Source organism: Apteryx mantelli, chromosome 24 (genome assembly GCF_036417845.1).
Source record: "Apteryx mantelli isolate bAptMan1 chromosome 24, bAptMan1.hap1, whole genome shotgun sequence".
NCBI lineage: Eukaryota > Metazoa > Chordata > Aves > Apterygiformes > Apterygidae > Apteryx > Apteryx mantelli.
In genome coordinates, this window is record NC_090001.1 from 2413767 (window position 1) to 2427541 (window position 13775).

The window sequence follows — 13775 nt, forward strand, 5'->3', positions numbered from 1 at the left end:
CTATTTGCAGCTAGTTCTCGAAGGAAAGCAGGTGGGAATTGGTGCAGAGAGGCTGTAAAATTCAGCTACAGAGCTGAGTGGAAGAAAGCTTCGATTTTAACAAGAGTGAGGTAGGTCCCCAGTGGCTGATGAGGGAAATGGCAGGGTTGGGGAGGTGAGGAGCAAGGCTGTTCGTACATGTGTCCTGTCAGAAATGCTGCTTTTCTCACACATCTCGATTCCTTAGGAGACCCTCTGAGTCCCTATGAGTTGGAGAATGTGGCTATCACTTATTCTGTAAGCTGAAAAGTAAAGAAAATGTTACCAGCAGAAATCCTTTCTCTCTTTTTTTTTAGGTGCTCTTTGAACAATTCGTCTTTAAAATACACTCCTGAAACCTCTCCAATCAGCCACACGAGGACTGAAGTACTGAAGGAAATTATGGGGATAGACAGGGCTTGTTAGGGCTTTTTGCATTTTAATGACCCCTCAGGTGTATTTGGTGCTGAGTCCATGAATGTCGGATTCTGCGAGGAGACTGAACAAACCTCTCAAGAAGTTGAATTCAGAAGCCAATCCCAAAGCTTCTAGGAGCATTAATGGGTCTCCTGAGGGCCATTACTCACAGAGGGTCCCTGGGGGCTGATTAGAGCAGAAAGTTGGAGGCCCTGATTGCAGGTAGGCAAAGGAAATGTGCAGGTGACTCTGATGCCAAGTCACCCTTGATGTGTTTTATCATACAACATGGCCAGGCAGTGACACCCAGCCCCTGGGTAGGGTGATCCCTTGCCTCACACTTTGCTCAGGCCTCTTTGTGGGGGCAGTGTGAGGGTGGGGGTGTGCAACACTGAGTTAGGGACAACAAGATGGCACCTTCCAGGCACTCCCTGGGAGGGAGGAGGAGGAAACAAGGCCTCTACTGCCCTTAGCCTCCACTTCACCAGGATAATGTAGCCCAGGTGCCTCAGCATCCCTCTACAGGTCATGTGCTGCAGGCAACACGCCCCATCTTGGCAGACCTCCTCTGGACCCTCTCCACGTCCTCCCCGTTCCTCCAGCACTGGGCATCCCACACTGGGACACATGATTCCAGATGTGGCCACGCCAGTGCTGAGTTAATGGAGGATAGTAACTGTCCTTGTCTGGGTGGCCAGACGCTTCCTCATGCAGCCCCGTATGCAGCTGGCCTCATCCGTGGTGAGCACGCACCACAGGCTCATATGGCATCCCTCGTAATGTCCAGGCCCTTCTCCTCAGGGTCACTCCCCCAAGGCAGCACCTGCCACTTCCCCTTGCACAACTTCAGCAGGCTTCTGTTGGCCTCATCTCCAAGCTTCTCCAGCTCCCTCTCCACTCAAGCTCCTTTCTGTCAGCTCTGAATGTGTGCGTGCAGATGCCTCTTCCCATCTTGCCAGGCCTCTCACAGGATACCAGCATGATGAACTGCAGGACACCACAGATAATAAAGGGGGTAGTATTTTAAAGGAAGTGCTGGCAATGGTGGAAATGAGCATGGCAACCATCTCGGAGAAGGCAAAGGAAGGTACAAAGGCAGCAAAAGCGGGGTCAATGGGGACAGGGTAAAGAGAGGTTGTCTGACTGCATGGGAGGAGATCAGGGTGGTAAAGGAGAAGAGCTTGTAAGGTGGAAAAGAGGGGGAAATGCAATGAAAGGTGAAGCAAATGAAAACCCAGGGCTATGTGGGGGTACCTGCCAAGCAGCCCTGAATCTGAACTCCTCTGACCAGAGCAGCAGAAGACAGTAAGCGAAATGTTTTCCCTAAGTTCTACAAGAGAAGACCCGTGGTGGAAGGAAATGCCAAATGCTTCAGGCTGGAAGGGACCTCAGGTTGTCTCTAGCCCAACCTCCTTCTCACAGCAGGCTCAGCTATCAGCTCCAACCAGGGTGATGAGGGCTCCAGTCATTTAGGTCCATTCTGGACAAGCAGTCCTTCATCATTAAGTCTTGATTCAGTCTCTCATTCTCCTGCCATAAATCCCTGTAAAAGCTGGTTCACTATGGGTGGCAACCTTGAGTTGGGAAGCTGCTCCGAGTCGCTCCAAAATCCTTCCCTTCTGCAGGCTGAACAAACTTGTTCCCTCAGCCTCTCCTCACAGGACAAGTGCTCCAGCCCCCAATCACCTTGGGGGCCTGCAACTGAAATCACTCAGAGTGATCTGTAGTGCTCTTCTACAGGGCCCCCAAATGGATGCAGTATCTAGATGTGCTCTAATGAGGCAGAGTAGAGGGGGATAATCACTTCCCTCCATCTCCTGGCTTTGTTCTGGTTCATGCAGGCCAGGGTACTGTGGCCTCCATGGTTGCCAAGGAACTCTGCTGGCTCGCATTCAGCTGCCTGCCCACAAAGTCTCCCAGGTGCTTTCTGCTGAGCTGCTGCCCAGCCAGGGACTCCCCAGCCTGTATCGCTTCAGGGTGTTGGTCTATGCGAGGTGTAGGACCTGGCATTTGTCCTGCTTGAATTTCACAAAGATCCCGATAGCCCATTCCTCCTCCCTGCTGAGGTCCCTCCCAATGGCAGCCCTCAAGCATGTGACTGCTCTGCCTGATGAGGTGTCATCTCAAATGTGATGAGAGTTGCCTCCTCCAGGTCACTGATGAACCTGTTAGACAGGTCAGGTGGCAGTAGAGACCCCTGCATACTCCACTTGTCAGCAGCTTCCAGGGAAAGAATAACCCATTCCTAAAATACCCTGTAAGCTCGATCATCCAACCAGCTTTTTAGCCATCTGGTTGTCTACCCAGCCTATCACAATGCCTTTCCTGTACACAAGAATATTGTGGGAGACAGTGTCAAACACCTTGCTTAAAATCATGGTAGGGAATCTCCACTACTCTCTGCTGCTCGACAAGACTGGTCTTTTATCACAGGAGGCAATCAGGTTGGTCAGGAACGATTTCCCTTCACTTAATCTATGTGGACTGTTCGGAGTCACCTTCTTCTCCTTCATGTACCCAGAAAGGTGATCCAAGATGAATCGCTCCATGACACACTCCACATTCAAGTGAGGCAGAATGGCCTGCAGCTCCCCGCGTTGTCCTTGTGGCCTTTTAGGCAGATGGGCACAACATCTTCCTTTGTCTTGTCATTGGCACCTCCCCCGATCTCCACAACCTTTCAAAGAAGAGCCTTGTTGTGACAGTGGTCAGCCCTCTCAATGTCCTGACACCCTCCAGAAACCTCCTGCACTGCTTGCACTCTGCTGTGACAGGGGGATGAAATTCCCTGCGAAGAAGCAGGCCCTGTGATCCACAGGCTTCCTCACATTGATTCAAGGAGATGCATCCACCTCCTCAGCCTAACTGAGTGGTGTGAAAGTCATGCTCACCCACAAGCTCTCACCCAGCCCCTGCTCCATCCCAGGGAAGACCTCCATACATCTGAGCTGCCCCTTCACACAAAGGGCATCCTCCTGCCTCATCTTCCACCACAATCTCTCCTGAAGAGCTTGTAGCCTGCCATCACAGCCCTCCAGTGGTGTGAGGGATTCCAACACATTTCCGTTATTCCAGCCATGGGGCAGCATTGTGAAAGCTTGTGCATCTCCACCTGCTCCTGCCTGTGCCCCAGGCTGAAGACATTTGCAGATATTTGGGCTGCAGGGCCTCAGCTATGGCACAGCTCCCTCTGCTTCCCTCCCTCAGCAGAAATATCATGGGATTGCTCTCCGGTACCCACCTGTCCATGCTGCCCTTGCCCTTGGACTCTCTGGGCAGGGGAGGTTCCAATGCAGTTCAGACACTCACCCTGTGGGTCCTGCCATGCAGACGTCTCCTTGACACTGAGGTGCCCAAGGCCCCCTCTAATGTGTGGGGCTCTGGGCAATGGAGTGTTGGGGGCTGGGAATGAGGCAACTCTCTCTTCAGGACACCCCATCTTAGGACATTCCACTGTTTCCTTGGGGTGTCCAGCTGGGCTGCACTCTGCCCTCCAGAAGGGCACAGATCCCCCATTGCATCTTGGTGTTATCTAGGTGCCCCATGGAGAAGCCACCTAGATACTGAGGCCACGGAAATGCTGCTGGCAGGCTGCATGTGGGCAACTGGAATGATTCCGATGTGTTCTTGGTTAGAAGGGGAGTGCTGAGATGTCCCTCAGATGCTCAGGGAAAGGGTGCTGAGTTTCTTGATCTGCACATTGAGACTGGCTTCCTCTGCCCTTACTGGTGTCATTTCTTTTTAGGGTAACATGAGTGCAATTGTCCTCCACCTCTGAGGTGCGAGCACAGGGCAGCTGGGAACAAGACACATGGGCAGACCAGCTCTCCTCACTCTGTGCTAAAGCTGTAGAGAATCCTTTTGTCTCTCAGGAATCACAGCTGGTCACTCTGAGTGCAGTAGCAGTGCTGAGGATTTCTGTCTCCAGAAGCCTCCTCGGGTGTGAGAAGGGAAGGGAAAGGAAAGGAAAGGAAAGGAAAGGAAAGGAAAGGAAAGGAAAGGAAAGGAAAGGAAAGGAAAGGAAAGGAAAGGAAAGGAAAGGAAAGGAAAGGAAAGGAAAATATCCTTAAAACTCTTAATGAACTCCCATTGTTTAGAAGTGGGAGTGAAGATGCTGAAAGCCCTTCTACATGAGCAGTGGATTAAATCTGATTCAAAAGGTGAATATAGAAGTTGAGTCACCCCTGCTCCCATGTACGCAGTGCTGTAGGTCAGGGCTGACTCCTCTGGAGCCCACGGGCAGAGGCCCCTGCTCCTCACAGTAACCTCAGCCAGCACAGACCAGAGCTCCAGCCATGGAGCTCAATGACCGTTGTGCTGAGATGGCGAGAGGTAATGTGTGTTCATTTGGGGGAGGTTATGAGAAAATTTTCTGCAGAGAAGTCTGTCCTAACTTATTAATGACTCCTCTTTCTCAGAGAGCTCCCTCAGCCGGGAGGGAGCAAATGTCCAACAGCAATTCCCTCAACGAGTTTGTCCTCTGGGCATTCACAGAAATTCAGGAGCTGCAGCTCTTGCACTTCTGGCTCTTCCAGGGCATCTACCTGGCTGCCCTCCTGGGCAACAGCCTCATCATCACAGCTGTAGCCTGCGACCACCGCCTCCACACCCCCATGTACTTCCTCCTCAACCTCTCCCTCCTCGACCTTGGCACCATCTCCGCCACTGTCCCCAAATCCATGGCTAATTCCCTGTGGGACAACAGGGACATCTCCTGCTGGGGATGTGCTGCCCAGGTCTTTCTTCTTCTCTTCTTATTCCCCCAGTGCAATTAGCAGTTTCCCTTTGCAGTGTCTTTCTTGGCACTGACACCAAGGGAGCTCTGGTGAGTACAGGCGGGGTGAGATGATGGGTCCCTTGTCCATTAGGAGATCTCAGCTTCCCTGGCCACAGCCAGGGTGTGATCTCACACCTCTCTTCTGCGAGGGTGGCAGCCAGGTGTCACTGTGGCCTGGTCCCTTCCCCATACCCTGCTCTATCATTCACAGTGGAGTGGGAGTGGAGGGTGTGGATGCAGCAGGGCAGTCTGGACGCAGCCTGTGGGGACAGACCCTCTGCTCCTCAGGACCACCCTCCCCCCCCCAAATACCACAGCCCACATTTCCTCACTGCAGCCTTTGCATGGGGGCTGCAGCCTTCCTGGAGACATATCTGCTAATGGTAGCAGGACTTTCTTTCTTCAGGGCTTCTTTTCCTCACTTGAACACTGGCTTGCTGTGCTCTATAGCGTGTATACAGCAGGGGAGACAGAGAGTGACCGGCTTCATTGTGGGGCCTCCTGCCCTTTGCTGGAGAGCTGCTCCCCTTGTCCTGGGGCCTTGCCTGAGTTACGCTGTTGACATGCCTGTGCCTGGCCCTGCACCTCTTGAGTGCTGGCCTGACCCTGTGCCCATCCTGCTGACCTGACTCCCCATCTCTACCTCGGACCTGCCCCCTCACTACAGGCAAGAAAGCCTTGGCAAGGGAAGCTGGGATCCGAGCAGATCCCAGAGAAGGTTGTAGGTACAAAAGGTGACCGCATATCCCCACAGCAACTCTTGCCTGAAAGCCAATTCAAAGGTGTAAGGAGGGCTTCAGATTTCAGCCCCTACCCACGTAACACTGCACACAGACTCTTAGCTGAATGAACAAGTGAGGGCAGCCACTTGGGGTCTGATTTGATGATGTGTAGTTCCGAGAGCAAGTGTTTCTGTATCCCAGCTCAAGTGTTTAAGCAGCATTTGCATCTGGGTTCCTGCTACAAAGAGGATGTTGTCGGGAGCAATAAGTGCCCTTGTCCAGCCCCACGCTCACTCATCTCCTCTGCCTCTGAGCCGGTGTCCTGCTGCCTGGCTGGGGCTGGATCCCCAACATGAGGAGAGGTGGGGATGGCCAGGGATCTCCTGCCTGCAGAACTGGTCCCCAAAGTGCCAGGAGAGGGGCCAGGGGCTGGGAGGGATTGTCCTGCAGGCTGGTCAGGGGCAGGGGTGGGCAGGAATGCAGCAGGGGCCTCACGGAGGGGGCGCAGCCGGTGCTGCTGCAGCACAGCGGCTGTCACCTTTGCCTCCCTTGCAAAAGGTTCTGCAGGGCTGCCAGGCAGGAGGAGGCTGTTCCCCTGTCCCCGTGCTGCCCTCCCATCAGCATGGGATACGCGAGGAAGGGCTTGGCCTGCCCTGTCCTTGGGGCCAGCTCCCCAGGGCTGGCACAGCTTGGCCTGAGGCACCTCCAGCTCCTCAGACTCTGCTCCAGCATGGCTGGCACAGGGATGAGAGCTCCTCAGGCAGAGCAGAGAGAGCCTGGCTGGGGCAGCATCAGGGATAAGATACAAAGGTCCCTGGCTCAGTGCTGGGCTTTGGAAAACTCCCTCTGGCATCCCGAGAGGCTCCATCTGCCTCTTCCACCCTGCCCTCTGCTCCCCTCCCGCTGGACAAAGTGGAGCTCAGCATTGCCTGGGGACTCTCCTCCCCATGGGGAGCAGAGGGAGGGCCTTCACCAGCCCCACACTGCCTTTTCCACCACCAGCCTTTGCACTAGCACTTTTGCCCACTTGCCTTCACCACTGGAAGCCCATGAAAATCCCGGCGCTCCTGCCCTCAAGCTGGCATCCAGCCTGAGCCTGGAGCCTGGCTGGCCACAAAGGCATCAGCTGTCCAGTGCACCACCAGGGTGACTTGGGAGAGGGCAGCTCCCCTCTGCCTTGCTGGGGCTGGGCATGAGGCTGGGGCTGGGCTCAGCTTTTCCCCAGGGATCTCCCTGAGGAGCCATTACGGGTGATCTTCCACCTCTGCCCTGGCAGCAGCACCAGCACTCAGGGTGCTGGGGGGAAATGCACAGAGGGTGGAAGGGGGATGGGCTACCCAGGGGGAACATTGAGACCTTGTCCGTGCACACAGGGATGGAGTGAGGAAAGCCAGAACTCAGCTGGAGATGGAACCAGAGACCTCGCACATGGAAAGGCCTGGAGTATTATTCAGCGATTATGAAATGATCCCCCAGAGTCTGGGGGATCCAAGCACCTGGCCCCTGACCAGTCCTCGCTGGGCCCCCCACAGCTGTTAGCAGACAGCCGTGCTCCCAGATCTGCTGGGGTCTGGTGCAGAAGAGTGACCATGCAAGGCTGGCCTTTTCCCCTCCATCGGGATATGGAGAGCTGCAGGAGGATGGAGCTGGCCATGCACCACCCCACAGCTGGGATGAGCAGCCAGCAGTGGGAAGGGGCCATGTGAGGGGCTGGTCCAGGACGATGGCCTTCTGGCAGCTTCCCCAGTGTGTCCATGCAATGCAGGAAACACCCTGGGCTCTTCTCTTCTGCACCCTCCATGTCCTGGTGCCTTTCCCAGGAGACCTCCATTTGCCTGCAAGCACACTGGTGGGTGCTCCCACAATGCTGTTCACACACAGGAGCTGCCTGCTGGCGTTTTGCCTCTTCCAGGCCCTTTCCAGCCCATCTCAGCCCCTCCCCAGCTCTCCCCACCTCCCCTGCCCTCTCCCCAGACCACCCAGCAGAGCAGCCCAGGCTGAGGGTGGCGAGGGACACTCCCTTCCCTGTGCCTGCTGGGTCCCCACTGCTTCTCCTGAGATTTATGAGCTCTCATTCAGTGCATTCTTCCGTTTAGCCCTTTACCTTTGGGCGACTCCACTTGGTTTTGGGAGTCTCCACTCACTGCCCATCCCAGGCACATGCTGTCCCAGGAGATCCCCTGTGCTCTCGGGGTGGCTCCATATTCCCTTCCAGAAGCATGGACATCTCTCACCAGCCCTGTAATACGGCAGACAGTCCCCAGCAGACACCACTTGACCACTCACCTGCTCCAGGGACACTGGGCACCCACAAATTACAGCTGACTCCAGCCCTCCTGCCCAAACACATCACCCTATGAGCTCATGCCCCTTAGCCCATGGAAAACCCAAGGACAGCAAAGGGCCTTTTTGGGTGCAACTCCCTGAGCACATTCTTGGCTCCAGGTTGAGAAGAAGAGCCCAACCTTCAGGCACTGTCCTCAGGAAATCCCCTTTTATTACAGACATGCTGGCTGGGAGGCCTGCCCGGACACAGTGCTATGCAGATTTATGGTAGGCTTCCAGGCCAGACAGACAGGGATTGTGCTGCTGGAGAAGTGGGATGAATTCAACCATTTACAAACAGAATTATCACAGATAGAATGTCCAAAGCACAAGAGTTGCCCAGGTAAATTGGAAATCCCTTGTGAGGAGAGATGGGCAGCTCATTGCTGCTGAAGTAGTAGCAGTTGAACCAGTTTCTTCAGGGCGTCCTTGAGCTCCTTGTTCCTCATGCTGTAGATGAGGGGGTTCACTGTTGGAGGCACCACCGAGTACAGAACAGCCACCACCAGATCCAGAACTGGGGAGGAGAGGGAAGAGGGCTTCAGGTAGGCAAAAATTGCAGAGCTGATAAACAGGGAGACCACGGCCAGGTGAGGGAGGCACATGGAGAAGGCTTTGTGCCGGCCCTGCTCAGAGGGGATCCTCAGCACAACTGTGAAGATCTGCACATAGGACAGTACAATGAAAACGAAACACCCAAAGACTAAACAAATACTAATCACAATAAGCCCAAGTTCCCTGAGGTAGGCATGTGAGCAGGAGAGCTTGAGGATCTGGGTAATTTCACAGAAGAACTGCTCCACAACATTGCCTTGGCACAGTGGTATGGAAAATGTGTTAGCAGTGTGCAGGAGAGCATAGAGAAAACCAGTGCTCCAGGCAGCTGCTGCCATTTTGACACAAGCTCTGCTGCTCATCATGGTCCCGTAGTGCAGGGGTTTGCAGATGGCCACATAGCGGTCATAGGCCATGACGGTGAGAACAAAATACTCAGTTGAGATGAGAAAGTAAAAATGAAAGACCTGTGCAGCACATTCCCAGTAGGAAATGGCCATGGTGTTGCTCAGGGAATTGGCCATGGTTTTGGGGACAGTTGTGGAGATGGTGCCAAGGTCGAGGAGGGAGAGGTTGAGGAGGAAGAAGTACATGGGGGTGTGGAGGCGGTGGTCGCAAGCTACGGCTGTGATGATGAGGCCATTGCCCAGGAGGGCAGCCAGGTAGATGCCCAGGAAGAGCCCGAAGTGCAAGAGCTGCAGCTGCCGCGTATCTGCAAATGCCAGGAGGAGGAACTCATTGAAGGAGCTGCTGTTGGACATTTGCTGACGCTGGGCATGGGGGCCTGTGCAAGGAGGAAAAGACAGGGACAAATCAGAGCAGTCTTCTGCAAGACAAACCCTTTGCCTTTCTCACAGAACCTCCCACTTTTCCTCTCTCCTTTACCTTCGCTCAGCTCCCCGGCTCAGTCTCCGGTTTGTGCTGGCTGAGTGTGCCATGCAGAGCAGGGGCCTCTGCTAACGATTTCCAGAGGAGTCAGTGCTGCTCTGCTGAGGGGTGTAAATGGAGGAAGGTGACAAACATTTCCAGTTCTTTGGTGGGGAAAGGAGGGGGTTGGGCTCCATGAGCTGAGCTAAGGACACTCAGTCCGGTGACCCAGTGGGAATAGTCTCTGTTTACCAGAAGGAGAGAGGAATATAGCACTTGGACCAACCAATAAACCCCTACAATGGAAGAAGTCTCAGTCGAGGAGGGCAACGGGGATGTGCCCATGAAGCTCAGTGGATGAGGTAGGGTGTGACTGACCACAGCTGTTGCACAGAAAGCTGACCTCATCTCATCGCAAAGGGGACCATGACTGGAGGGTAACCGTGGTTTTAGATAAACAGCTATGTCAGTTGAGTGGCTCAAGTGACTACACCCCAACTGAGTGGATCAGCTGGTGTCAATGTTTTCCCCTGAGTCCATCAAAAGAGTGTGAATGTCCCCCTGAGTTAGCCAGACCAGCATGGGGGGGAGTGTATTCGTGGCTCAGCCCAACACAGAGTATAAAAACTGAACAACTAGCAAAAGAACTTGGAAGAGAGCAGTGTAACTGAGCTGGTTTCATCCCATGTCTTCCTTCCCGGCGACTGGGGATGCCCAGCGTTGTGATGGTGAGCACAGGATAGAGACCAGTAATGGGGATCACACTGGTATTGTGATTGAACTGATACTGCAATTGCTCTATTTTGCTAAGTGTAACTCACACTTGTTTTGTGATTTCAGGATATTGCTGTGTCACTCTGCTAAATCAAAAATCCTGTGAAACGTCCAATATCTTCAAAGAAGTAAATGTTGATATTAAACATTACACCGTCCATGTGTGGAATAGCTAAAAGAACCTGGTCAGAGAGGATTGGACTCTGACAAGCTCTCCTGCCAGCTGCCTTGGAAAGGGAAGATCCTTGTGAGGCATTCACCTCCCCCAGCTTTGCCCTCCTGAACAGAGGTGTTTGTACCTGAAGCAGCCACACCAGCTCCCATTCTAGCAAGGCAGGGAAACTGTCACGTGAAGGCACCGGGTGCTGACCCTTTCTGGATGTCTCCGTTCCAATGCGATAGACCCTCTCCTCACACCAATTTACCATCTGCTCTTCCTCTGTAGTGCGAGTGGGGAGTGACTAGCTGATTTACACATCCTGCAGCAGATTATCTCTACCCCTTATGTGGAAAGACTGTCCAATATTTTGGCACCTATTTTCTCCGGAATATAATCTTCAGCGGAGGTGTCTGATTAGATATTGATTTAGCTTTTAGATACCTCCATCTCACTGTGGGAGCATTCTTTGACAGGGTAGAAACCTTTGGCATTTCAACTGCTCTGAGCATGAGCATCTGTGCATCCCAAGAGGAAAAAAGGGCTCACCGTGACTTTGTACAGAGTCACGGGATGTGGTCTGTCCATGAATCTTGCCCCTCATGGCCTTGCACTTGCACCTCACTCACCTAAAGGACACTCACAGTCACAAGTTTCTCTCAGAAAGAATATGACTGAGCAGAGAGCCGAGGACTTCAGGATTTAGGGGAAGATCTCCATATTCTTCTCTCTCAGGCCAGATAGGGAGAAAGGGATGAAGAGCATGACAAGGTCAACTAATTTGCCAACCCTGTGGATTGCATTTCCTGGAGCTGCCCAGGGTTCAGGGGGGCTGGGGACAGCTTGCTCCTACGCAGACCCCTCTGTTGCACAACTTGCAGAGCAGGTGTCTGAACTGCAGCTGAAACTCCCCAACCCCAGGCAGCCCAACAGAAGAACAAGGGCAGCATGGACAGGAGGGCAAAGAAGGAGCAACACAGTGATGCTGCTGCAAAGGGAGGCAAGGAGAGAGAGACAGATGGGCACTCAGGAAAGCTTTCATCTTCCCCAGCTGGACTTGCTACCATAAAGACAGCAACACTGCAGGGCAGTTGCTCTCAGCCCCTTTGTCGGGCAGCACGAAATGGGCCCGTGGCAGGAGAGATGCCTCTCTCCTCTGCCGCACGTCTGGTTGCAGAGGAGGTGGCTCATGGCCTGCACTCCATGGCTGTCAGGGCAGAGGATCTGCTGGGTGGGAGCAGAGACACAGGGGACTGGCTCAGAGGAAGGTGCCTGAATCAGAGGGACTGACCATGACTTGCCCAAATCCTTCCTCCCATGCTGATTCCATTTGCAGTTCCCTCTCATTCCCTGCCCATCTCGCTGCCTGGAGCTCTCCCTGCTGGCAGCTCCTTCTCTATCCCAATGTCTTTTCCCTGACGGTGCTCACAGACCCCATCCCACCCTCTGCACGCTCAGTTCTGCCCGACAGAAACCTACCGGGACAGGGCGCTGGGCAGAGGCATTGCTGTGCTCAAAGGTCCTGAGGAGCAGGTCAGAAAAACCCTGACAAGGCCACAAAGGTGATGCTGGTGCTGTCTGTATGCTGAGGAGGGGTTGAAGGGGTTTGCTGAGCTTTCTCACAGACCGTGTGATCTCTGAGAGGGAAGGTTTGGCAGTCCAAATTCCTTGCCAAACAGAACAACAAAAATACCTCTTTCCTATTATCTCCCTGCCAAATTAGGACCTATTCTTTCGAGTTTTATCAGTACTAAGTAGCTTTTTCTAGACGGAGAACTCCTTCCCTTTCTCTTAGCCTTTTTTTCACCTTCCTCCTAAAAGACCCTTCGCATATGTCCTGTGTGTGAGCTAGAGCTGTGAGCACCCCTGACACGCACAGCACCGCCTTGGCGGGAGAATGAACCTGTCCTGCCAGAGGTCACTCAACCTCATCAGCCATAGGATGGGATGGGTTTAGAAGACCTCTCCAGGAACAGCAGTAACATTGCCCTGCAGCCAGAGACTTACCATGTGAAGAGCTGTGAAGATTTCTCCCACCAGGCGCACTCAGCTGTCCTCCCACTCCACACTGCCTTTCATTTCTCTCTCTCCTGTCTCATCGCATCTCAGCAAGAGAAGGCAGTGCCCAGAGCCCTGCTGCTCTTTGCAGAGGAGCTACTCCTGGACAGAGCTGTCTCTCAGCAGTGCTGCCAGGTTGCCATGAGCTCCCTCTGTCCCAGGAGCCTGGTCCCGCTCAAGAGCAGAGGCCCAGCAGAAGGAGTGAATTTCTCTGTCCCTTGTGCTCCCTCCTCCTGGGACACGTTCACTAAAGTAGATGACAATAATGACCTAGAGTCCCTCTCTAAACCATGCAGAGACACTGATTTCAGCATGAATTTTGTTTCATCAGTGGATGGTCATCTAGGACACATGGAAACGTCCCACTCTGGAAGACCCTATTCCCATCTCTTAACTACACAGCACACCTAGACAGGGACAAGAAGAAAGTTCATTTTCCCATGGTTCAGGTATTGACTCAGGCGAGTCCATCTGGGCTTCTCATGCCTGTGTAGAAGTCCCCGGGATGGAGTGGGATTCAGCTCTATCCCATGAACTCCACAAACACACAGGACGTGGGATTCCCCTTTCTCAACCTGTAGTGAGCACAACAGGGACGTCCGCGTGCCAGCTCCTTGTCTAAGCTCCCACTGTAACCAATAGAGATGAAGGGTGGGAGTCAGTTGTTGGCACACAAAAACCTGGTGACATTTGAAGAGACAGAGGTGGTCCAAAGCATGTGTTTGCTTGCTGTGATGGAGCAAGTGTGAGACCCACGTCCTTCTAGAGCCTCAGCTGGGGGCCATGTAGGGAATTTCCTTGGCCATCTCAAATGACACGAGATGCCTAATACTGCTAGAGCTCCACTCCTGAAGCTGAGGCACAAGCAGATCCCTACACTGTGAGCAGTTGATGTAATTCAGTGCAGACACTTCATTTAATGACATAAATAGGCTGGCAGGGATATGTCAGATTCCTGGGGTTTCTAGCACAATCGCACGTTTCTAGCAGATACCGCATGGGACCTACAGGAAAACCATGCCCTTTTGGATTGGTTGCTGGGCAAGTGCCCCAGGGCATTTTGGGTTTCCTGCCTCTGCCCAAACAACGAGATCCCACCACTGCC

General features: G+C 53.5%; 1 protein-coding gene across 1 annotated transcript; it reads right to left on the reverse strand.

Moving 5' to 3' along the window:
- Positions 1-8675: 8675 nt before the first annotated feature.
- LOC136994147 (olfactory receptor 14A16-like) lies at positions 8676-9251 on the reverse strand (the record flags this gene model as incomplete). Its single annotated transcript, XM_067310393.1, has 1 exon — positions 8676-9251. A coding segment is annotated over one exon (576 nt), but the record flags the coding sequence as incomplete, so codon positions are not given.
- Between the last annotated feature and the right edge of the window lie 4524 nt (positions 9252-13775).